The 24133-nt window shown below is 54.5% G+C and overlaps 7 protein-coding genes across 7 annotated transcripts; 2 read left to right on the top strand and 5 right to left on the bottom strand.

The window, feature by feature from the left end:
- Positions 1-13: 13 nt before the first annotated feature.
- BDZ83DRAFT_615046 (uncharacterized protein) lies at positions 14-614 on the bottom strand. Its single transcript, XM_060507877.1, has 2 exons — positions 508-614; positions 14-318 (listed from the first exon to the last, which is right to left on the bottom strand). The coding sequence occupies exons 1-2, from the start codon at positions 520-522 to the stop codon at positions 133-135; spliced, it is 201 nt and encodes a 66-aa protein (XP_060366921.1). The 5' UTR covers positions 523-614; the 3' UTR covers positions 14-132.
- A 636-nt stretch (positions 615-1250) lies between these two features.
- Positions 1251-6596, top strand: BDZ83DRAFT_750579 (Rap1-interacting factor 1 N terminal-domain-containing protein; the record flags this gene model as incomplete). Its single annotated transcript, XM_060513935.1, has 2 exons — positions 1251-4307; positions 4356-6596. The coding sequence occupies 2 exons, from the start codon at positions 1251-1253 to the stop codon at positions 6594-6596; spliced, it is 5298 nt and encodes a 1765-aa protein (XP_060366920.1).
- Positions 6597-7514: 918 nt separating this feature from the next.
- BDZ83DRAFT_573695 (aldose 1-epimerase) lies at positions 7515-8558 on the bottom strand (the record flags this gene model as incomplete). Its single annotated transcript, XM_060504642.1, has 2 exons — positions 7515-7898; positions 7980-8558. The coding sequence occupies 2 exons, from the start codon at positions 8556-8558 to the stop codon at positions 7515-7517; spliced, it is 963 nt and encodes a 320-aa protein (XP_060366919.1).
- A 1813-nt stretch (positions 8559-10371) lies between these two features.
- Positions 10372-13540, bottom strand: BDZ83DRAFT_573782 (capsular associated protein; the record flags this gene model as incomplete). Its single annotated transcript, XM_060504649.1, has 5 exons — positions 10372-12915; positions 12972-13126; positions 13191-13295; positions 13389-13444; positions 13503-13540. 5 exons carry the CDS (start codon positions 13538-13540, stop codon positions 10372-10374), a joined length of 2898 nt encoding a protein of 965 aa, XP_060366918.1.
- Positions 13541-13747: 207 nt separating this feature from the next.
- Positions 13748-15559, top strand: BDZ83DRAFT_739889 (DHHC zinc finger domain-containing protein). Its single transcript, XM_060513049.1, has 2 exons — positions 13748-14454; positions 14540-15559. Exons 1-2 carry the CDS (start codon positions 14094-14096, stop codon positions 15514-15516), a joined length of 1338 nt encoding a protein of 445 aa, XP_060366917.1. The 5' UTR covers positions 13748-14093; the 3' UTR covers positions 15517-15559.
- On the bottom strand, positions 15560-20064 carry BDZ83DRAFT_615038 (P-loop containing nucleoside triphosphate hydrolase protein). Its single transcript, XM_060507876.1, has 3 exons — positions 19806-20064; positions 16357-19681; positions 15560-16297 (listed from the first exon to the last, which is right to left on the bottom strand). The coding sequence occupies exons 1-3, from the start codon at positions 19806-19808 to the stop codon at positions 15942-15944; spliced, it is 3684 nt and encodes a 1227-aa protein (XP_060366916.1). The 5' UTR covers positions 19809-20064; the 3' UTR covers positions 15560-15941.
- An 882-nt stretch (positions 20065-20946) lies between these two features.
- On the bottom strand, positions 20947-22921 carry BDZ83DRAFT_573720 (F-box domain-containing protein; the record flags this gene model as incomplete). Its single annotated transcript, XM_060504645.1, has 2 exons — positions 20947-22778; positions 22852-22921. 2 exons carry the CDS (start codon positions 22919-22921, stop codon positions 20947-20949), a joined length of 1902 nt encoding a protein of 633 aa, XP_060366915.1.
- Between the last annotated feature and the right edge of the window lie 1212 nt (positions 22922-24133).

Raw genomic sequence — 24133 nt, 5'->3', positions numbered from 1 at the left:
TGACAAGATGGAAGATGATCACTTCCTGCAGTGGCGCGAAAAGGATATGCGGTTTAACGGATATGATTGTGGCACTCGATCTCGAATTCAAGTGGCTTGATGTCTGACCGACCTCGACGATTTCGGCCTACCCTAGGTTCGGTAGTGCATCAACCACAAAGATGTAAATCTGTCGAGCTTCGATTCGTGTGAGTGATTGAGTTTTCCAACACTCAGTCGACCTTGTTGTATGTGCAAGGTAGGAGATATTGTTAATTTGTTGGTGTTGTCGTTTGTTAAAGTGTAGATGTGGCTGTGGTGGAATGTCGAGGTATCTGGCTGAGCAAGGAGAATGAGCCAGATGGAAGACTAAGCATGAGACACCAGCAATCCTTCCTTCCTTTCCTCCACCGTCGTTACACAAGAAGAGGGGCACTCGGTGGCCCGCCAGGCAGTTGGCAGTTGACGCGAGCGAACAGACCGTACACTCACCGCAAGCCACACATGTGGCAGGAGGGCTTGTCTGACCTTAGTAAGCATCATGCTCGGAGCTGTGGGGCACTTTCCATGTTGCCATGGTGCGGAATACTTCTGGTAAGGTATTTGGAGGGCACGAGGGAAACTGCGAGTCTGCGAGAGCACTGAGATGGAGGATGGGAATTTGGAGACCGCGGTGGATGCCATTCATTCCACCGCCCCACTGTTTGACGGTCGGCGGCCCAACCCCCGGGCAACCAGGCAGCGGCAACGACTGGGGTACACGACAAGCACGGACCACTTGTTTAAGTGGTTTTCGCGCTCAACTCGCGTTTTTCTACGTGAAATCGTGGACGTGTTTAAGCATCCTCAAGCGCTAGCCAATTAATCAACCCGCTCCACCCTTATATCGAGAAGAGAAGGTCGTGCTGAGGTGCAAAAAGTCGTGTACTTGCGCGAACTTGGTACGGATACCTGACCAGACAACCCCGACCCCGTGTCCCAAGTCACACTCCGTATTCGTGCGTACGCAGTACACAGCTTCGCTCCTTCGACTGTCTCCATACCTCACTCTCGTTTCCGCCGGAAAGCCCACCTCCTCCCGTCACTCTCTTCCATTTGCATTTGCATAGTGAGCGAGATTTGTACATTGTCTTTGGTTTTACGCATACGCATCGTCATTTCCTTCGTTTTCCCTGGTTAGAGTCCGACGCACTTATGCGCCAGTCGACATAGAGCAGAGCTTGCCCGAGTCTGGTTTTCCCTTCCCACTCGACGGGAACCTCTTCGCAACCATGGGATCTGTTGAAGTTGTCTCGAGCCGACTAGAGTCGTTACCCCCTCGCCCACCGACACCACCTCGCGAGACCAGCCTGGCTGCCGATGCCACCACCTCGAAGCATCTCCTCGTTCTCCCTCCCTCCTCAGACCCTCGATCAAGTCTCCAGACTCCACCGAGTGTATACTCACCACTTTCCGGAGCTGACTCCACGAACCCGAGCGGACGAAGAGCAAGGAAACGTGTGGGCTTTTCTGCTCAGGCACAATACAACGAAGCCCCCAACTACCCAGGCCTAGCTGTCGCCAAATCCCGATCATCGCCCTTGTCGGCGCCGTCGTCAACCCAGCCCAAACCTGTCAAGGGCATCCTCAAACAAACCTCTTCACCGAGTCCCCTGAGTTCAAGTGTCAAGCCAGACAGCTTGACGACATCAGCAAACATATCAGACATGTTGGAGTCAACGGTGAAGCAGCTCGCCGGGGCAGACAGGGACTCGAAGCGAGATGCCTACACAACACTGGTGATGACGCTGAAGACGTCCAACAACCTCCCGGACCGAATCGCCCTTCAGTCTAAGATGGGCCTCTTCGTGCAGTTCATCCAACGAGACATCACCTCCAAGAATGCCACAAACGGAGGACCAGATGCGCCTCTTGTCAACAACGCTCTTTCTCTTCTCGCTACCTTTTTGCATTTCCCCGCCATTGCCTCGACGATACCCAGCGATTTCGGCATTTTCTTTATAGATCACTGCATTCGATCCTTCGAAGATCCTGCAACACCGAAAGATGTTGCTCGGCATCTAATGCAAGCCGTCGCTACGCAAGACTTCTCCGCAAAGGTCTTGACTTCGGATCGCGTCCGCCGTCTCATGAATGCCCTCCGCAACATCGAAGACAACCTCAAGGGAAAGAGCATTGTCATGTCTCGAATTCTTATCTATAAACGCCTAGTTCAACAGTCACGCCAGTTAATGGTGCTTCACTCCGATTGGCTAAACGACCTTTTCACGGACATGTTGAGCAGGGTCAAAGAACTGCGATCTGCTGCGATATCTCTTGGTCTGGAAGCGGTCTACATATTCGGGAAGGAGAAGTCGCTGTCTCGGAAGGTAATGGAGCTCTTTGATACATCCATTGAAGAGATGAAGTTCGCAGAGTATTACCACCAGCAACTACGAACCATGGCGAAGGACAAGGACGACAGGCAACTGACTGCTTCAGTCCCCAAGATCTGGAGCGTCATAATCGGTTTACTGCGCTGTCCTCTCGACAAATGGCAATTCTTCAACCAGTGGCTGCAGCTCATTCAGATGGGCTTCAACAATAGCGATCACCCCCAAACTAAGCAGGAGGCGAACTTTGCGTGGAACCGTTTCGTCTGGTCTATGCATACCGAAGGGCAGTCTTTCGTCAAGCTTCTCCCTATACTTTACCAGCCCTTGGGCAGCCAGTTGAAGTCAAAGTACACAAACAAACACACACGAGAGGTCGTTTTCGGCAGTGTGTGCAACCTCCTTTACTACACATTCAAGCCGGGAACGAACACTGCTCTTCTCGACACCTACTGGGACATTTGCGTCAAGCCCTTGATAGAGCCACCAAAAGCGCAAGCAAGGAACCCCGACGCCGTTGACGAGCATATGCGGCAGATTACACTAATTCTAACCGGTCTTTTTGACTCGACCACACCTCGAATTTGGAGGGAGGAGCGTATTAGAGAGACGACTCTTGCTCGGCCGAACGAGCTGCCGGCTATTGATCCCAAGTGGCTCCGACGCAATGCTGCTCGTGTTTTCCAGACTATGGAACCCATCATGGATAGACACTTTCTCGAGCTCTCGGATAAGAACAGCCTAATCCATCGCTTGTGGCGCACTTTGGTGGGGGCCATTGTCTCGGCCGCCTCCAAAGAGATCAAAGTTTCTGTCGACACCGCGGCCTTCATTTCCCAAGTGTGCGGTCTTTTGCTAAAGCATTGGGAGACTGGCTTGACGGAGATTGAAGATCCGACTCCTGAGATGGCGACCAAGTTCCTGGGCAGCGCTCGTGAGCTCATCATAGTCGCTGTAGAGGCCCTCGGTCTCCGGCCTTTCACCGAGAAGATGATCTCTCTGAGTCGTCTTCATACCTTTACACCTGTGTCAACGCCGTCCCATAAGCCGGCGAAGAACGCTGGTGACGCCCGGACTCCGCTACAACATCTGATCGGCTTGGTCTGTCGGCTTCCCCCGGGTATCCCCGACGGGGAGGAGTACGTCGAGTTCTTCAAGACATTCTTTGCACCTTTCTTAATCCAGAAGTCAGCAAACTCTCGGTTCGAGCTGGCACAAGAGATGCTGTCGGCTACTCCGATATGGTCACCGCCGGTCAACCAACTTCCCTACGCATCATGGGTCTTCGCTGCGGAGTGCCTATGGGCGACCTTCAGCTCATCCCAAAACAGCGCGCAAACAACTAGCTCAACAGGTGAGCCGTCACTCGGTCATGAATACCGCACCGTGGTGCGTCTCCTGGAGCGAGGCTGGAAGGAGACTCCCAATCTACCCTGGGAACCCTGGCGTTCGCTCTTTGCAAAGTTGTCGGCCCGGTCTTACCAGGAAACTGGTGAAGCTGGCCGTGCTTTAGGCACTATCGAGCCGCTTGCCAAAGTTATCCGGGAGTCTATCCCTACCGTTCATGCCCTGCCGCTGTCGAAGAAGACACTTCTAGCAACAACCGAGCTTCTCTTCGTTGCTAGCCACCCATTAGACAGACAGGCATTGGAAGCTGCCCGACGCAGGTTATGGGGTACAGCAGTTGCGGGACCTAGGTCACCCTCCTTCGATCCGTTCGATAACCTTTACAAACTGGTCAACGAGCTGATGGAACGACTCTACGAGGCCGGCGAGCGTGGAGATCTGGACGAAATTGTCACCCATCTTCTCAGGGCGTGCGCTTCATTCCTTTCTCGCTGCAACCCGGAGCTTGTTTGCAGAACAGTATCGAACTTGGAGAGTGGGCTTACCATGTGGATCCGGGACTCGCAGGGTAATTTGAAGGCCCGACAGAGCCCTGCTACATCTGAAGCTGTGAGTCTTACTACTAAAAGGAAAATCTACTTTACTGACCAACAGCAGGTTAAACTTCTCTGGGAGACCGTTTCCAAGATCATTTTGCCTAGCGGCAAGCCAGAAGAAGTCCAGCTCGAAACGTTCGAGGAACTTATCTGCGCTGCCTTTGAAAGCAAACACCGCCATATTGTCAACTCCGTCGCGGAGGCATGGAATCGGATTTACGAGAATGCGGAACAAATCCAGTACCCTGAACATCTCAAGGCCGTTTTGCTGGCTACTCAACCGGTTGTGACTCTCGTTCTTCCAGGCTTGGAGATCGCCAGTGTGGCGTCTACGGACCAGAATCGCTCGTTTGTAGACTCGCAGGACGACATTGAGATGCTCACCGTATCTTCCACACGTTCATCTCGAAAGAGAGCTCAGAAACCGGCTACACCCAACCACTCATCGCCTCTCAGCTCTGTCAAGCTGTCGCTCTCTGCGAAGAAGCAGCTGGACGACACTACTCCTAAGAAGGGTCGTGGTAGAACCCGGCGTAGCGCTGCAGCCAAGGCGCGGTTGAGACACGACGACTCTCAGATTCAGTTCGCGCCTATTGAGAAGTCTCCTTTGAACCCGGCAGCCAACGCCGAGTCTCAAGTTCTCACCGAACGCCAGAAAGAAATCAGGGAGAGGCAGAAGGATGCTGCCGCACTTTACCCAGAAATGCGGTCAAGCCCCCAACAACAACAGCAACAACGACCAGAGGTTACTGAGGAGAAGTCGACCGCCCCTGGAATGGTCGTCGAGACCCCCAAGGATGTGACACCTAAGCGCAACGCTAGGTACGAGGAGTTTGTCAGCTCGACCCCGACACCTCGCCGAGGTCAGACGATGGCTATGGCAGATAATGACCAGGAGATGACGGATCCTCCTTCTTCACCTCTGGAGCCCCGACCTTTCCCTCTGCTGCCTCAGATCAAGTCACGATCTAGCAGTCGCAGTGAGCTAGAGAACTGGCAGTTTAGTTCCTCCCCTGTGTCCGGTTCTCCATCTCCCGATGCCGCCGTCATGACCGATGAGCCTACTGAACTCAACTTGGCCGACAGTGCAATCTCCCAACGTGTTCCCGGAGCAGGCAGCCCGGATCTGTCAGCAGTAGATGACTCGTTCCAGATGGTTCCTTCAAGTGCCGTTGAGGAGCCGGAACTCCCACCGCCTGCCTTCGAGACCGCAAAGGAGACACTGCAGCCCGAGCAATCTCAGCATGACATCGCGGAATCGTCTGCGGAAACTGTTCTTGACCCTGCGCCATCGACCCCCAAGAACAACCGAGCGGCTGGCGTAGAGGAGCCCAGATCCGGTCAGGAAGTCTTTGTCGACGCGCCGTCAAGCCCACAGCCCACAGTACTTACCAGGTCCGCCTCGCGCGCAGCTGCCATCAAGGACCGCTCCTTTGAGATGAGCGACGGAGACGAAAACAGCATGTTGAGGCTTGTCGTCGAGCTCGACCGTAGGCGGTGCGAACTCCCGATTAACGATTACCCTGCCATTTCTCCTCCAAAATCTAATAAGGGTCCCAGAAGCGCCAAGAAAGAGAAACCTACAGTGCTTGACTGCATCACAGTTCGAGGTGAAGATGACGAAGAGGAGGACGAGGAAGAAGAGGAAGACGAGCCAGCGGAGCTTGCTCTCTCACAGGTCGAGACGAGAGCCCGCAAGAGCAAGTCCCATTCGCCCGGAGGACCCTCAACTCCTGTAACTCGGTCGGCCGCTTCATCCCCGGACAAGTCGGCTAGGAAGCGGAAGAGGGGCGGTGCTTCCAACTTCGATACCCGGCACAAGAAGAGGAAGTCTACCGACCCCTCAGAAATTGTCGAGTCGTCCCAGACCACCATGTCGCCGGTGCTTGGGGAGGAAACCCCCCGCCGTCGTCGCAGCCAGCGCATCAATGTCAACGATAGCCCTTCGAAACGCTCCGTAGATCTGGATGCCGAAGTCAACTCCCAACTGGTTAATGAGCAGGAGGAGGCGGACTTCCGAGCGAGTCAATCGTTCGAGGAGCCGGAGCCGGAGCAGACGACGACCATGACACAGGAGACGGCAGAAGACTCTATGGACGTCGATGTCGCTGATGACACCACCGTCGCTGAAGCTCCAGTCGAAGAAGCCGCCAAGGATGTCAACATGATTGATAATCTGAGCGGCGTTCTCGCCAGTCTTCGCTCCGCAGCACTGTCACGGGAAGAGGTGTACAAGATGGAGGACATGCTCATGGACATCAAGAGAGAGCTCTTCGCTGCCGAGGCCCGTGGGCGAGCTTGATCAGAGTTCTACTACCACTACTGACATCGACGCGGGATGCAAACATCCGAAAACGACCCGCTACCGCTTGTCATCATTTCCTTTTTTGTTTCTTGCTTACTGGCCTCGCGAGGACACTGTCAATACTCCTCCGCCACGCCACACATACATGTACATTCACAACGACGATGGGTGTCAGTAACACCCGCCATGCATAGTTGGCGTAAATCTTTGGTTTATGAGTTGAAGACGAAGAAGCAGAAGAAGGAAAGAAAAAACATTACTTGGTTTTTTTTGTTTTTTTTTTTACTTGTCCTTGTATGGAAAACTGGGTATAAGAAAATTCATGGCATGAAACTGGATTGAAGCTGGAGGAGGGGCATGGGAACGAGGAGGGGAGGAAAGGGGGGACATACCATCCTCGACTTGATCATGTATTAGATTGTTGCAAACGCATCTGGAGGTTCATCGCCGCCCAGGATAATGAAAGAGAAGAAAAAGAAGCAAAAGAGATAATGAAATGAACTGTCATAGCGTACTGAGTACCCTTCGCACGTTTGATCAAGTGTCGTGTGTGTCAAGTGTGCATATGTTTTGCCGCATCAATCGTGATGTATTCAAAAGGGGTAGTTTCCGGGCCTGCTTTCCCTTAACGCGCGCACCTGTTTGTTCATGATAACTTTCGGCCTTCACTCTCTCTCTCCACGTCTGACCGTCTAAATATCCCTTCTAGCTCAGAATTCTTCCTTTGGTTAAGTTTGTCCCGAGATTCTTTGTCCAGTTATTGCGTCAACCCCTCCCGCCTCTCTTTCTTATTCCCTTTCGTACTTCATCTGGTCGACGTGACTTGAACCCTTTCTCTCCCTCCCTCTCTCTCTTTCTTTCTCACAGCTTTCCGCTCTCCATCACCCGCCCCCGGCCCATCATCATCCCCTGGCCTCAGTTCGTGCTCGCCGTAATGACCTGGGCACCCTCGAACGCGTCGCCGGGCTCGAGCTTCTGCCACTCCTTGACGGCGCCGGGCTCCACGCACAGCATGTTCTTGTAGCCGTCCTTGGGGGCGAAGTCGGCGATCCCTTGCGCCTTGTCAACCCAAGGATTCCAGACGACGACGTTGTCGAGGTTGTCGCGGACGACGGAGAATAGGGGCTTGTCGCCGTCGAGGACGGTGACGGGGGCCCGGGGGCCGCCGGTGGGTGTGTAGATGCGGTCCGTCTCTTGGGTGATGGTGATGTCGCCTGACTGGGACTTTGAGGCGCCGTTGTCGACTTTGTCGGTGTAGGCGGCGCCGTCGAGGCCTTGCACTGAGATCTTTGTGATGTCCTGTTTGTTTTGGGCAAGTGCTGTTAGTTTATGGACTTGGAGGGTGGAAGCTTAGTATAAGGAAGGGTGGGTGGGACGTACATTGACGCGCAGGTAGGTGTGCATCAGAACCTGGCAATCAAAGGCCTCCTCGCCCTCGTTCGTGATGACCAACGACGTCGACAGCGTCTCGCGGTCGAGCGACACGCTGTAGATGGCGCCAAACTTGTACCCCCACTTGGCCTGGGTCTCGGCGTCGAGGTTGGCCGAGGACAGGCCAAAGTCGAGCTTGACGGAGGACTCTGAGCCGGCGGACCCCTCGCTGGTGGACTTGCCGAGGAACTCCCAGCGCGAGCTGCGGGCGAAGCCGTGCTGGCTCAGCTTGGCGGTGGGCGGGTGGGCGTCGGAGGGGGGGCCGAAGACGGGGAAGACGAGAGGGATGCCGCCGCGGACGGGCTTGGAGCCGTCGAGGACGGTGGACTCGGAGAGCCAGAGGCGATCTGCGCCGGCGGCAGATTTCCACGAGAGGACGGTGGCGCCGTGGAGGAGGACCTCGACGGACTCGCCGGTGGGGAGGGTGGCGGAGACGCGGGTGTTGTTGTGGGTGATGTCGACGGTGGCCTGGGGCGGGAGGCCGGGCGTGGTGGCCAGGGCGGTGGGCTTGTTGGGCCGGTCGACCATGTTTGCTGCTGTGTCGCGGAGGGTATGGAGGTTGAAGGTGGGCTTGGTGATGTGAAGATGTAGAGAGAGGCGGAGAGTCGTTGCTATGTGTATGGGACGATGATGTTTTCGCGGGGTAGGATTTCGAGGCGTTTGTTGGATGGAGATTATGGGAGATGCGGGGGGCGGCTACTCTTGAGCAACGGGATCGGTGTGACGGTTGTAAATATGCAAGAGGTTCTATCCGAGATGGGAGGAGAAGAGGTTGTAATCTGGAGGAACAGTTCGGGCGTTGGTGGAAGTTGGGTACAATGGTAACACGCAGCAATCGGATACAATGGCAACGGGTGGATGCCGGCTGCCACAGGTAGCAAAGCAAGTGACAAGGTCCCAGCAGATTCGAAAAAGTCGTGTGTAAGCAAACGTCAACCGGGGGGGTCTGTGTCTCTAGGTAATGTTAGTCAGGCACGAAAAAGTACCTTACGATGCTTACATAGGTAAGTCACATACTACCTTAGCTAGCAGTCTTGGGTCGCGAAGAGGAGGGGGGAGGTCGGTCAGCTTGCTGCGTTGGGATGTCTGCGTTGTCTGCGTCTGAGGGAGGGGGGGGGACCTGTGAGAGGGGGGCAACTCGGAGCTGGGTGAGGGGGAGGGGGAGGGGCAGCCCTGTCTAGCGTGTTGTAAGGCGTGAAAGGGTGCCCCGTGCTGGAGGGGACCTAGGACTAAGGCAATTGTTGCCCATTCCGTCATGTCTTCCCCACTCGTCATCGTCACACAGGAGCTCTTCCCTCTCTATTCCTATGTAGGTAGGTAGGCACGGTAGGTACCTTCCTGCTTCACTGCCTCTGCTGGCATGAATGATGAAGGTGCTCTTCTTGCGAAGGAAGAAGCTGCGACCAATTGCAAACGGGGGATCTTCCCAAGCTGCGGCACCTCTGGAGCTCCTTTTTGTTTGTGAATCCGAGCAAGGGGGTCAAATTTGCCCCCTTTCTTCTCTTTCGTCTTTCATCATGGAGCTCTCAAAGCCTGAAGGTCGCGAGGCCACCACACACCCCCCATTTTGTCCCGCCTGTCATTCTGAAACGAGCTTCATCCTCAACCAAGCTCCCCCTCGACCAGCCCCCTGTTTTGCCAAAGCCTCGGCAAACAACGACAAAACGAACATCTGTACACTTTTTGTATGAGTTATAGAGATCGTGATAGAGGCAGCCCACTCGGGTCATAGCCGAGTTTTTTTTTTTTAGTTTTTTTTCCTTCTTCTTTTAACCCAGAAGCGCCAAGTCTATGATCTCGCGTCTCTACAGATGTGGTAGTACCTATGCGTATACACTAAAGAATTGATCACGAATAGAGATATCTGCAATGAGTGAGCTCCTCCAAGCACCTGTAGTCAGCTCGGGACAAATCAGGCCTCAAATCTTGGGCAGAGGAGAGTTCCTTTTGCGACAGAAGGTTCTTCTCGGCCGAAACGCATCAGGGGTTCAGGGAAACTTGCACGAAGCAAAATATGGAGGACCGGAGCTTCCGTTTGGTTTCTGTGGAGATGGGCATCAAGGATTCCTGACCAAAGGCCCCGATGAATTGGCTTTCTAAGCTTCGGGTGCATATTGCTATGCTGGCCGACCAGCCGAGAATGCTAGGTATCTCGTTCCTGGTTCGGGCCACCAAAGGATCAACACGATTCAAGGCCGGCCCATCGAACGGATGAACTCATGAACAGTGAGTGAGTGGTAATAGTCGTGCGAATGACCCCTCTCCCATATCCATCAATGAAAACGCGAGAGAAAAATAAAACTCCCAACAGCGTACATGAATAATACATACAAAAAAACAATCATGACTTTTGCACCTTATACCCGATACTGTCCCGATCGTCCCTCACAACCCGTCCCCATTCCAGGAGCAACCGAAACAGGTAAATCTCCATGTCTTCCCTCCGCAGAGCCTTGTCCACCCACCGTGCCCCCTGCGTCGCGATCCACTCGGCGTCCTCCCACCGCGCCTCAAAGTCCACCTCCCGCCCGTTGAGCTTGCCGCGCCCCTTGAGCCCGACAAAGTACGCCACCGTGCTGTGGAGGGCGTGGAACCGCGTGTCCACGGGCACAAAGTGCAGCCACGGGATCAGCCGCTCCGAGTACCACTCCCCAAACACGGACGACATGAGCGGCACGCTGCCCGGCGATCGGAGCGTCCGGAGCATCTGCGGCGGCGGGGCCGTGTCATCGTCCAGCAGCATGACGTAGCGGTAGTCCAGGGGATCTTCCCCGGAAGCGACGGGCTTCTGTCCCAGCTCCGCCTTGACCGCCGCGCAGCCCGGCGCGGCGTCGCCGCACGCGTACTCTGCTATGCCGATATCGAACGGGAGGATGGCGTTGGCCTCCCGGGCGCGGACAATCTCGTATGCGTACCAGCTGCCCTTGGACGGCGCGCCGAGCATCATCGTGACGTCTTCCGCGGCCGTCGCGTTGTTGACCAGGTGGACGAGCCGGTGCTTGTGGTTCCCGCGCAGCGCCTCGTCGCTGATAGGCTTGTCGCCAATCTTGCCCCGCCAGTACACGCTGTCCTTACGCTGCCGAAAATCCTTTTTGTGTTCCGGCTCATCTTCCACCAGCGGCATCAGCGGCAAGAGAATATCGTTGAAGCCATCGGCTTTGAACCGGCCAAAGATGGGCAGCAGCTCCTGCAACGGCTTGACCGGGGGTGCCGACGTGTGGAAGCTGTGGAGACGGGTGAGGTCTTGCTGGTCGCAGAGGCTCTTGGACTGCGGATAGTTCCACATGAACTGCTCGTCTTCGTGCCACTTTACGCACGAGGTGCAGAAGTCGCGGACGTTCCAATGGAGCCCTGACCTCCCTGGGGTGTTGGTCGGGCACACGGAGGCTTCCATGTCCCGCCATGCTTTGGTCGATTCGTACATAGCCTGCTTGGACTGAGGAATCGCCGGTGAGCCTCCCACGGCCCTCAACTCTGCGTTTCTCTCAACGTTGCCTTCGCGGGGTGGAGTTTCACCAGCATCTCCAGCCGAAGCATCCTCTATCGAACGCGACGATAGAAGCTTGAACTTCTGCTTCATTCCCGTGAGTGTATATCTATTGAGCTCAGACCACGGTGTCAGGACCCGAGGCTGGTTGCTCAAGTTGATGGGCAACTTCATGTCGGACAAATGCTCGACAAAGCCCCCGATCATGGCCACGAGCTCGTCCAGGACCTTCCTGTTTGCGTCATTGCCCTCGTAGTTGTGGGCAACATGTTTGTTCTCGATCGTAACCATGGCGATATGAGGCTCTTTCGGTACTCTCTCATTGTAGGCTTGCCGGATTGCTTCTGGCTTAACGCCCCAAAAGGGCAGGATATCGCTCTCCATCTGCTCAAAGTGGTCGATGATGACAGATTTCCGAGCCTTTGCGAATTCGTACCATTTGTCAAAGTTGGGAGGCGGGTCTCTCCCGTAATGCCGCTCGTGGTACACGTCGACGGCGACGTTCAGGTTGTCGCTGGTCATGGCATGGCGCATCCATCGATCGGATTCCACTCGGACATCGTAGATGAGTCTATTGAGCGGGTGCTGTTTGACTGTTGCCGACTTCAGAAGCCCGTAGATAGTCATACCGACGAACATGGAGACCATGAGCACGAGGATCAATGCTCTGGGTATGAAGAGGAGCGAGCGGACATTGGTGCTGTACAGAAACATGCTGTAGCCGAGGACCAGGAGGTACAAAGGCCCGATGGCGCTCAGCCTGGATTCCATTTGCCATTTCCCAATGTGCATGATGTTTTGGGTGGCAGCCGTGAGGCCGCAAATGAAGGTGATGATACTAGTAGGGGTTACAGGATTTGTCTCATAGACAAGGATGCTCAGCGAGGTGACGAGAACCGCAAAAGCGAAGCTATCGATGAAGATGTCAAAGATGTACAGAGAGTCGATCCCGCTAAAGGAAGTCGGGTACCCCTCACTAGCGGAAACGAGAGGTGAAATGAGGATCTGGAAGACTTTGATAAAGACTCCCGAGAGGGCCAGAATGGTGCCAAGGGTCCTCAGACGGAGCTTTGTTGTCTTGGTCCAAGCCAAGATGCGCCAAAACAGGGAGACGATGACCGCGTCCAAGAACAGTCCGAGTAGTTGGAAAGCGAGAGTAGTCATTCGGCTGTCCGATAGAGCGGAACAAAAGAAGGTTGACCTGGGATCTTGCGAGATGGCGACAAAAGTGCCGTAGCTGAAGAGGCAGGCACTTCCAAGCGCCAGCGTTCGGGAGCCGTTTGCCCATACTGCAATGTCGTCGCTAATACTTGCCCATGGGTCTTCCTCGGGAGGTGGTGGTCGGGCTCTTTGGTAGTAGAGGATGTGATAGAGGACGAGGTAGATACACAAGAACGACTATTGGGCCGTGTCAATCGCGTCGTTCCCTTGATGGAGGCACATCCGCTACTCACCTGTACTCCCGGCACAGAGCACTGCAGCTGGGCGGTCACGCGATGAAAGACCTCGAGACGGAGGAAGATGCAAAAGATGAGCAACGGGGCAAAGTACCGCCGCGGTCTGGCGGGTATCGTCTGCTCAAAGGTGCTCTTCGAGCCCGCGCGCTCATCTGAGTAGAGATTTTTAGCACCGGCTACCGGAGGTTCTCTTACAGGGCATACGACGAAACATACCGAATCTTCCGTCCGCGCCGGGAAGCCATGCGGCGAGATAGCTCGCCAGCCATGTCAGACCTCCCGATAGCAGGAGTATTAGAACGGATGAGAGACGCGGATACTCTGGAACATCATTGCGTCAGCGGGAGAAGCTTCTTTCCATTTCCCACGTGGTGAACGGGGATAAATAAAAGTCTTGGCAGACTCGGCCCGTACCGATCAGAGAATGTCCCTCAACGTTTGAAGATATCCAGAGAAAAGAACCAACAACACTGTAAATTGTCAGAATTGAAATTGAGTAGTATTGCGAAGAATCAACAATCATCTTACCACAGCGCCGTCAGATGTATCTGCGCATCGCGTGCCATTGAGGAAGACTTTCACCAGCCCAAGTCTGGGTTGTCGTTTCGCTTAACAACGCAGCCACAAGTGAAATCATGCGGTCAACTAGAACCACACGAGTCGTTTCCAATTCAACAAATCATTGAAATTTCAGTACATTTCCTTCAGTCGTAGGAGGAATTGATGGACATGGAATGTGTACCAGCAGGCAGTCGTCGTCCTTCCTTCACAGGGGGTTGCCAAGTTGTCGAATCCTTACATAATCCAATTAAACATTCCCCCTAACAAGGCAGAAGACGCGTCCTTCCTGGCCCGTACCCCCTAGAACTGCCCCCTTGAACCGCGTCAAGCTTCCTACCCTCCACTTCAATCCCGACCGCTCCGCCGCCGACCCAACTTTCCGCCTTCCGTCCCGGCACCGACATGTGCTGACATCCCACACCACCACCATCCTCCGCCCAATCTCGAATTCCGCAACGTCGACTGCCAAACAAAACCGCCCACTTAGCCAAACCTCTACCAATCTCCCCCCTTAGTCCTGGAAATAACGACACCAACTCCCCCCCAAATGGCGCAACAATGGCCGGCATCAACGAAGCCCCCCTCATCAAACGCCTCGCCGTCCCCGGCTCCTGCGCGCTAATGGGCTTCCTCTCCGTCTCCTCCCAGATCCTCTTCTACGTCGCCGACGACTCTCTCGCCCCCGGGCGACTCACCCGCTCCGAGACATACACCTTCAATGCCCTCCTCGCCTGCCTCTGGTACACCTACTACAAGTCCTGCACCGTCGACCCGGGCCGCTACCCCTTTCCCGATGCCGCCGTCGTCGAGGTGCCCGAGCCGGACGAGTACGGCCTCGTGCGGGGCTGGTGCAAAAAGTGCGCCGCGCCGAAACCGCCTCGCGCGCATCACTGCCGGCACTGCGCGCGCTGTGTCCCTCGTAAGCAGCACCAAACATCCCTTCCATCCTAGCTTCCCCAAGCCTCATGTAAACACAATGTACTGACATCCGGTTCCTCGGACAGGCATGGACCACCACTGCCCCTGGACAGGAAACTGCGTCTCCCTCACAACATTCCCACACTTCCTCCGCTTCCTCGCCTGGACAAACTTCTCCCTCTGGTACCTCGCCAGCCTCCTCTACGCCCGCTTCGCCGCCATCTGGGACAACCGCCTCCTTCCCTCCTACCTGGGCCCCTCCCTCCCCATCCTCGTCCTCCTGACCCTCGACACCTTGATATGCTTCTTCTCCTCTCTCGCACTCGGCATCCTCTTCTTCTCCACCGTCCGCGGCTGGGTCCTCAACGAGACAATGATCGAAGGCTGGGAAGTCGACCGCCACGCCGCCGTCTGCGACCGGAACCGTAAAGACGCCGGCGAGTTCTGGTCCATGACGGGACCCGACGGGAAGAAGCTCCGGCTGGAAAAGGTGGAATTTCCGTATGATGTCGGGATTTATGCGAATCTGTCGCAGGCCATGGGTACCGGGAATCCGCTGCTGTGGCTGTTTCCCTTTGCGGGCAATCCACACATAAGCAAGGACGGCCATGGCGTCGGGTGGGAGTGGCCCGAGAACGGGCTGAATCGCAAAGAAGGGATGTGGCCGCCGCCGGACCCGGATAAAGTGCGGCGCGCCGCGCAGGGAGGTTGGCCATCGACTCGGGACGCCGAGGATATGGTGGTGCCGAGATACGGGAGCAAGGAGGAGGAGCTCGATGCCTTTAGGACGCGGCAGGACGCGGATCGGCGGCGGTGGCAGAGTAACCGCTCGCGCATGATGGAAGAGTTGGAGGAGGTGGAGGGCTACGATATGATTGACAGCGACTCTGAGGATGGCTATGAAGAGGGCGCGGATGGAGAACCGGGCTGGACGAACGCGGACGGGGAGCGGTTACAAGATTTTGGCGTAGACGAGGATGAGGATATGACTGACGACGAAGATGTACCTCTAGCGGAGCTATTACGTCGCAGGAAAGTCCTCCAAAAAGACGGAGAGGAGTGAGCATCACTAGTCATAGACAATGAATAAAAACGTGAACAGCAATTTTCTCTTTTTGGGGGACTATTGCCCACGGTTCTATACTACCTTCAATCGCCCTAAAACCAACAAAGAGGGGGCATCCAAAGACGGCATCTGCGCTGGCCATGAATCCCCTTGACTCCCGAATCTACCAAACAGAAAAATGTGCACACAAGACAGGATCAAATCCGCCTTACCATCCGGGGTTGCCCTGATCCTGTATGCTGAAAGAACTTCAAAACAGCTTTGTTGATCGTGAACCGCTTGCCACTCTAGAAAGCAATCCGCCATCCTTCCTCCACCATCAGTCCAAAGAGCAATCGTGTCGTGCAATCATGAAGCATCATTCCAAGGGTCCGGATCTATCGACCCAACCTCATCCCTGACCCTTCCACACGAAAATTCGATTACCAATCGTCATCGTCGTCCTTCTTCTGCATCGCATTCTTGCGAGCGAGCAGAGCATCCGCCAAGCTGTTGCCCAGGCTGGGAGTCGGGGTGTTGCTGCGGCTGTTGTCGGAGCCGCTAGCTCCGTTGAGACTCAAGCCCGAGTCGCGCGGCTGAGCAACGGCAGGCTTGCGTCCAGCGGCAGGTCGCTTCATGGGCGGCTGAGGAGGAGTCGGCTTACCACGGGCAGCCGCTCCATTGGCCGAAGGAGGAGGGGGGGGCGGGCGAGGAGCCACGACAGGCGCGGGAGCCTGCTCCTCGACGTAGGCAGCAGGAACCCAAGCTTGGGCGCCGCCGTTTTTTGCAAGCCACCAACCTATCGCCCAATATTAGTATTTCATCTCTCGATGGGTTTCAGACTGAATGGCTGCTTACCGTTGTTCTCCTTCTGGACGACCTCGATCATGTCACCGGCTCTGACCGTCAACTCGTTCTCCTTCTGACCGGCGAAGTCGTACAGAACCTTAGCCATAATCTTGGCCTTGGCGGGAGGCGCAGCGGGGGGCGGAGGAGGCGGCATTCTGGTCGCTGCGGAAGTTGATGATTGCTGCCTGGTATGTGAAGGAATTGAAGCGGCGGCGGCGGCGGCTTGTGGTTGTTGACGTCCAAATGGTCCAGTCTTGGCCGAGCTGATGGCAGCAGGAGGTTGAGGAACCGATCTTGCAGAAGAAGCAGCAGGTCGAGGTTGAGGAGTCCGGTTAGTGTTGGTCAGCCGAGAGGGTCTACCGTTGGGACCACCAGGCTTGATAAGCTTGCCACGGGTAATGGGTCGAGCAGCAACAGGCTTGCCCTTGGGTGTCGGCTTGGAGACAGACGATGGAGACTCGCCCGGTTGAGTGTGGACACCTCCACTCTTGTAGAAGTCCACGGCTTGCTGAGAGTCTTTGAGGACCTTGACCGTTTGCATCTTGCCGGGCTTCTTTGCGTATTCGATCACTTCGCCAATCTTAAGGTTAAAGCCACCGGGCATGACACGCTGCATCTGCGTGAACATTTCGGTCTTCAAGACACAGTTCAACAAAGGATCAGCCTCCTGGGGCGAGCCCACACCCAAAGAGAACCAGTCATCACGAGCCGAGGAGGCTCCAATGAACTTGATGGCACCAAGGGGCATCGAGCGTTCAACAGAGATTTGAGGCTGGCCGTTGACAAGCATCTGAGCAACAATGTAGAACTTGCTGCTGGTGACGATCAGAATACGGGGACTCGGCTTACTGGATCGGCCAAACTTGGCCTCCAGGATCTCTCCACGGCAAGAGAAGACAACCTTCTCGTTGTTGGAAATGCCGATGGCATTTCGAATCTGCGAGCCAGGTCCCATTGAAGCGTTGATTCCCATATAATCACCCAAGAATCTTCGGGAGCCGAGCAAACTGAATCTTCTTCTCTCCTTGCGGTTCTGAAGAACCCTGTGACCCTGGTCGCGCAATTGCAGGTACTCGGCTCCGGTTCTCTTCTTACGCCAGAAACGCTGAATACGAGTAGCAGACTCAGCCCTATAGGCCAAGTATGCGCGCCACATGCGCTGAATACGGGTGGCCATGTTGTGCCAGTACCGGTCTCGCATGTGCTCGAGCGCAAAGAGGGTCTCGGGTGACTTGATAAAGGCCTTTGTCGTTCCCATCTGCCATTCTTCCTTGGGAATGCTGGTGTCCTTGAGAATCTGCTTTGCTGCATCCTGGTACGAGCCTTGCCAGGTGTACTCGCCAGCGTACGAAGTCGCAGGAGAAAGCAAGAAGAAACGATCCACAAACTTCTCGAACGTCTGACGGTAGGCAAATCCGGCACGACGAATGCGAACGTTCTCTTGAAGACCAAGGTACTTGACCTGGTGGAGGACGTTGGGGACGTTGTATTCGGAGGGCGACTTGTTCTCGTTGGGCTTGATGGTTCGGATATAAGAAGGCTGGCACTTCATGAGAGTTTCAACCAGCGCATTCGCGGAGGCCCTGATACGGTCACCGGCGGAAGGAGGTTGCTTGCGGTTGTCTTGGTCGACTTGGTTGGGGAAGATGGTGTGGACGAAGCGGTTGCTGCTACCAGAGAAGAGGTTGAGCAATCCCTTCAGGAGCAGATCCTTGTTCTTGTCCGTGATTCCGTCCACAGTGTATGCCACGTCACCAGCATAGTGCTTGATGATGAAGCTGCCTTGACGAGGGGTCAAATGAGGGTTGGACATGCCGTTAATACTCTGCATGAAGGTTCGGTCAGATGCAGCAGGGTCCGCATGGGCTGTCTTGGTAGCATCCTTCATGGCGGAGAGGACACCAGGAGGGCGGATACCCTCGATGAGGTCACACACGATCTTGTTGTCGAAGTACTTAATAGGTGTCCACTGAATTTGTTCGCGTGCATACTCGTCTTGCTCGGCCTTCAGCGTCAACTGAATGAAGATTTGTTGCAGCTTCTCGTTGACGTAGTTAATGCAAAGCTGCTCGAAACTGTTCTTCTCGAAAATCTCGAAGCCGTAGATATCGAGAATACCGATGTTGTTGCTCGTGGCCTGCTTCGCTTTAAGTGACTTGTTGACACGTTCAACGATCCAGTCGAATAGGTTGCTGTAGATGGCCTTGGAAAGGGCGTCTCGTGTGGCGACTGCCTGGGCTGGGTTCGTTGGTGACTCGATGACCTCGCCGTTTCGCGGAGTGAGAATGCGAATAGTGATAGCCTTGATGAGCTGCTCAGGCGTCACCTCCAACAGGTATGCCAGGAAGTCCACTACCGACTGGTCGCTAACAGCGGCGTATCCGTCTTGGCCTTCGTGGAACTGAATGTTGCCGGCCCACAGAATAGCAGACAGCATGCGGAAGATCTCATCTTGTTCGCCTTGGCTGAGACCAATAATTCTCATAGCCTCGAGCGTATCGTTGAACTCGGCCAAATCGTCGATTCCGTCGACCTCGAGGCACTTCGATCTGCTAGTATAGACGTACGTCTCGGGTGTCTGGATGCCAAACTGCTGTCGGTAGTTCTGGGAAGCTCCCTTGGTGAACTGGTAGAAAATGTGGAAGTTTCGCTCGTTGGTGATCTGGCCGACGACTCTTGACTTCTCGAGAAGGTAGTTGGTAATGTCGGCACCGACGGGTTCGCCCTGCGCATTGAAGTGAATCTGCAGATACTTGCCGAAACGAGACGAGTTATTATTCCTCAAGGTCTTTGCGTTGCCAAAAGACTCGAGTAGGGGGTTGGTTGCCAGCACCATGTCCTTGATCTGCTTGATGTCGCCCGACTCTCCTCCTGAAACGTTGGCGATGTACTGCATGATCCGCTTGGCGGCTTCCGTCTTGCCAGCACCTGATTCTCCGGAAATGATGACACACTGGTTATCTTGATATGCCTTCATGTTGTAGTACGCAGATTCGGCAATAGCGAAGACGTGCGGGGGCATCTCGAGACGGTTCTTGCCCTTGTAGCTGTCGAGTACCTGGTCGGTGTAGATACCTAGGTCCCGGAAGGGGTTGACTGACACCAACACATGGCCAATGTAGGTATAGATCTCCTGGCCTTCGAATCGCTTCTTGAGATTGTCGTTGATGGCTTCGTTGGACACCTTACTGAGCAGCGTAAGATCCGAAACGCCAATCTCCTTCTTCTTCGTGACCTCGTATGTGGCCTTCTTGGGCTTGCCGCCGCCAGCCCCTCCGGACGGTCCGGCGGGGCCAGTCTTTGCGGATTTGTCTTTGGGACGTCGTGAGATACCCTAGAAATATTAAAAGCGCAAACGGTCAGTCCTCTTTCCTTCTCGCGGTCGGTGGTCGTAGATTTTTGGAGTCGCTGCAGCCGAATCGGAGCGGTGCGCGCGCGCGGGGCATGAAGCGTCTCACCATGCTGGGCAGTTCTCAATGGAGGGAATGCCGGTATCTGTTGATGATTTGCGCAAGCAAGCTTTGGAAAATTCGTAAATGCGCGCAGGTGATGAAAGAGCGAAAGGTTTGCTTCTCTAGAACAATTTTTCTCGTTTGGCTTGTTGCTTGCTGAGTGAGAGACTGGAAAGAGCGCGCACCAAAGGTGACGTTGCGGTGCGGACGGAGGGATTACGCAGGTGCAGTGTGGCTGGTTCTTGCCCGAGATCCAAATCCAAACGTTGGCCGACTGCTCTGTCCAAGTGGTGCCTGACGACCAGTCTCCGTTAGTTCTAGAGGGGGGCTTGGAAGGTACAATCAGCCAATCGCAAGCGGCATAACGACCAAGCACAGCCTCAGCCCGGAGAATCGGTGGCGCCAGATTCCGCGTAATGCCCAACATTGCTTTAGCGCCCTTTAAGCGAATCTCCACTCCTCATATCCTCCACTTCAGTGAGGTCTCTTCCCCCCTGTCCATCCCGCAGAAGAGCGGGAGATTATCTTGGAACCTTCTGCCCAAAAAAAGACTATCCGGATGTGTGTCCCTGTTCTGAATAACGGCTCTGAGGTCATAGCTTTTCTTACCCCTCCAGCCCATTGCCGGAAGAGGGGTCGCTGCGTGTGTGTGCCGTTCATAACCTGCCTGAAGATAAAATCTTCTTTGGTGCCCGCCATCTCAGAAATTTGGAGTCTATGTACAGCGCATAAGGTCAATTTGAGGCCTGGACATGGTTCGTCCCAGACTGTGCTCAATACTGCGCTGAAGTATTTGTTTCACGCTTAGAGTTTTCTAGCCGCTATCGAATCGACTACCTACCTACTACTCCGTACACTACCGGCACCTCGTGGAAATCATGACGATCCGCGCCGATGTCGGCTTAGTCGCTCTGCACGCTGCCACTCGCATTTTCATCACTCTTAATCAAAAGTCTACTTTGCGGCTTGGTGGGTTAAGCGTTGCACAACATCTTGAACAAAATCTCTTGCTGTTACTCTAACTGTCTTTATTGTCGGGCCGCTACGGCTTATCAGAATGGATCTCATAATGGATCCTCATTAACCCATGATCCTATTGCCAGTCATGAAAACGCTCGTCAAACGTTCCATCTTACATTGCCCACCATTACCCCATTAGCCCCAGTCCTAGGCCTCGCACGAAACGAACGTCGTCGGCCTGTCGCTCCAGAGCCATCCTCATCCTCTCGCCATACTCTTTCTCGGCCACTCCTACTCTTGCCTCTTCCTCCGATTTAGGCTCTGGCTGTTCAAAGTCGCTTGCGGTAAACCCAGGCTTGCCGGAGAAGCTGACGAGTCCCAGCTTCTCGCCTGTCCAGAACAGTATGTCATCATCGTTAACGTTATCTTGTCCGCCAGGCGTTTGCGTCGACAAAATCTTCCTCGCGAGGTCATCAGAGCCAGGCATAGAGGCGAATAGAGAGGGACGTTCATCCACCTCGCTGTGTCCGATCTTGTGCCGTCTCACCTCAGTGAAGCCATCGCGCTCGAACCACTTGAGAAGTCCCGACCCATCCGAGAACACGATGCGAGTACCCTGGTTGGCGACGGAGAGAATCTTGGACTGGGAGGATGTCTGCCGATTCTTCATGGTTGAGTTCTGCATGAGATCTGCAGACGAACCTCCTGGCCGTGGGCACAAGCCGTATAACTCCAGAGAACCCTTGGTGTTGTACTCACCACCGGCGATCAAAGTCCGGCCTCCTTCCCTTGTCTTCGACTCCAATACTTGTTCAACGGACAAGTCGCTCCTACGACGTGTCTCGCTGTCGAGTGTGGAGAATGGGTACGGCAGAGAGGCGAGACTAGCCAGTCGAGCTCCCGAATGAATCGAACCCATGATTGAAGGGAATGTGCGTCTATCGTAGTGTAGGATGTTGGAGAAGCGCCCTGCAACATAGATGTCGTCTGAGAAGGAGAACTCATCGCAAGCATTGGGCAGGTGTAAGATGCTCAAGGGCGTAGGCTGTGACAAAGGAGCATAAGGCGGCAGCGGATCGTCGAAAATGCTGCCTCGCCTACGTTGGAAGAACCCGCTTGTCGAGTCGACCGCTAACACGTCTATCCTGTCGATGATCTCACTCGGCGACCTGACTCGCGCCCTATAGTCGTAGAGATGGATTCCCAATGAGGTTCCTACGGTCAAGGGCAAGCCTGGGGCGGCGGAAGAAAGGGCTGTGATGGACCATTCGAATGTTTGTTCGCCAACGACCTCGAGACGGTTGAGATCCACCTCTAGCAGGTGGCCCTGTACTGCGACAAAGGCCTTGTCGGAGAAGCTGTCGACGCTAACGCATTCCGTCACACCAGTATCGATCTTGCGAGATCTGCCCATTGTCTGTGGTCCGTCGAGATATAAGATGCCCGCTGAGCTTTTCGCGACGGTGGCACCCTTCTGACCCCTTGTCCCCTTCACGTCCCACAAGCACATGGAGCCGTCGTCCAACGGCGACACCACGAGCAATTCGTCGGTTCCTCGACTCGGGCTGTACAGAGCCATTCCTCGGACATCCAGCGTATCCTCCTCGGCCCCGTCTCGGATTTTGGGCTGCTGCAGCCAACTTGTCGCAATCGGCGCATAGCGTTGTATGTATTCGTTGTACCAAAAGACCGGCTCTGTCGGAAACGAGGGATCCCAATTCGCCATGTCCTTGTACCGCTGTAGCTTGCGCTGCTCCTGTGTCTCCTCATCGTAGAAGAGGGGGTCAGGTTCTGTGTCACCACCTTCTTCCTGACTCAGTTGTACCGCAGCGCTGCTGAAGAGAGGGTAGTCAGTGATGTCGTCGTCGCCAAAAGAAGTGATGCGCCGTCGTCTCTGTAAAGCCTCTGAAAATGGCGACTCGTCAAATGTCCTAGATCGCCAGTGATTGTTGTCGAGGGAAATCTTCTGGAGCTTTCGGCATACGAGCTGCAGACCGGGGAAGTCGTAGGGCTCTAGGACTGAGGGGCACCGAGCCGTCAGCTGGGAAGTCCGGTAGCACGCCTCTTGGCAGAAACAGAAAGGCTTACTCACAGGAAAGAACGCGCAGCAGGATCTCATCTGGAAGCTCTTCCAGCTTCTTAGGGGGCGCCGACGACACCATTGTGCCGAGGGGTTTTGGGAAAGAGACTCTCGAGTACTCTGTAGTCTTGTTGATTATACTTCTGACTGGTTTCGGGGAGATAGAGGGGAGCCCGGACGGGATCCATGGAGAAGAGGGTCGAAGGATGATCCCATCGTTATCGTTATCGGGTATTGCCTGCCCTCTAGCCTATCATGGATTAGTGCAGATCCGGGGGTGGACCGGATAGAAACGCCTGGACTCTTGAGTGGGCTGACCTGTCAAAGCTCCGGGCCAGTCGGGCTGCTTGGGCTTTTTTTCGTTTCTCGCTTCCACCTGCGCAGCGTTCAAAACATATGTGGTCAGGATGCTTTTGGCTTTCGTTTCCTGGCCAAAACGCTTCCTTTTAGACTCCTGCTCCGTCTTTTCTCCACCTATTAGGCAATTTGATTGCTGCAAGATCAAGGAAGGTGGTGACTGAGTAAGATTCTACGCAGCACAGCCACGTCTCTGTGAAACGGACTATTATACTGGGATAATTGTAGACCCGTCTCTTCCCGCTCTTGAGAGCCGTTCCTACTGCAATTACGAGAGGCTTGATAAGCAGCCGATGCCGTGAGCCATTCTGGTGATTCACAATGATTCTAAATCCGATTGTCGAATTGCTTCATAAGTATATATAAAATCCTAGTACAGGCTATTGTTAGTATTTGCTCGCCGGAATTTCACTTTTTTTTTCCCCCCTTTCTTTTATTTTCTTTTTTTTCCCCCTAAACGTATACATCGATACCTAGCATCAGGATGGCCTGAAGAATTTAGTAAAAACTAGCCCAGACAATCGGATTGGGTCACACGGCCGTCCAGGATGAATTTATCTATCGTACATTTCTCTTCAATAAGGTGGGATAGTTGTCGTTACACTGTGAACTCTACCGTAGCTATTGGTTCATTAGAGGACACTGGAAACCCAGTAGAGTATTCATTTAAATAACAACGACTATGAGATATCTTAGAAGTGAGTTGTGAGGGATAAGCGGAGAACACTAGTGGATGTCGAGACATGATTCTAGGTAATGATATAGTAGTATAAAGGCTAAACATCATTTACCAGCTCAAATATATAATATGATTGCAAGTTTCACAGAACTGGATGTCGAGGTAACTTTAAACATGTCTATTGACCACCCTCTTCTTCCATCCTCCTTCTTAGGCTCAAACTCCATGCATGCGCTTTCACAACTACAGGCAGTCGCG

Source organism: Colletotrichum acutatum (genome assembly GCF_030867785.1).
Source record: "Colletotrichum acutatum strain CBS 112980 chromosome Unknown BDZ83scaffold_29, whole genome shotgun sequence".
Taxonomy (NCBI): Eukaryota; Fungi; Ascomycota; class Sordariomycetes; order Glomerellales; family Glomerellaceae; genus Colletotrichum; species Colletotrichum acutatum.
This window is presented reverse-complemented; position numbering and strand designations above follow the sequence as displayed.

What these genes read in the sequence shown, in the direction of transcription:
- BDZ83DRAFT_615038 (XM_060507876.1), bottom strand. An exon ending in CGTCCAGAAGGAGAACAACG is followed by an intron (nt 16,298 to 16,356) that starts GTAAGCAGCCAT and finishes ATTGGGCGATAG; the next exon opens with GTTGGTGGCTTGCAAAAAAC.
- BDZ83DRAFT_739889 (XM_060513049.1), top strand. Translation starts at nt 14,094, where the DNA reads ATGGCCGGCATCAACGAAGCCCCCCTCATCAAACGCCTCGCCGTCCCC. An exon ending in CTGCGCGCGCTGTGTCCCTC is followed by an intron (nt 14,455 to 14,539) that starts GTAAGCAGCACC and finishes TTCCTCGGACAG; the next exon opens with GCATGGACCACCACTGCCCC.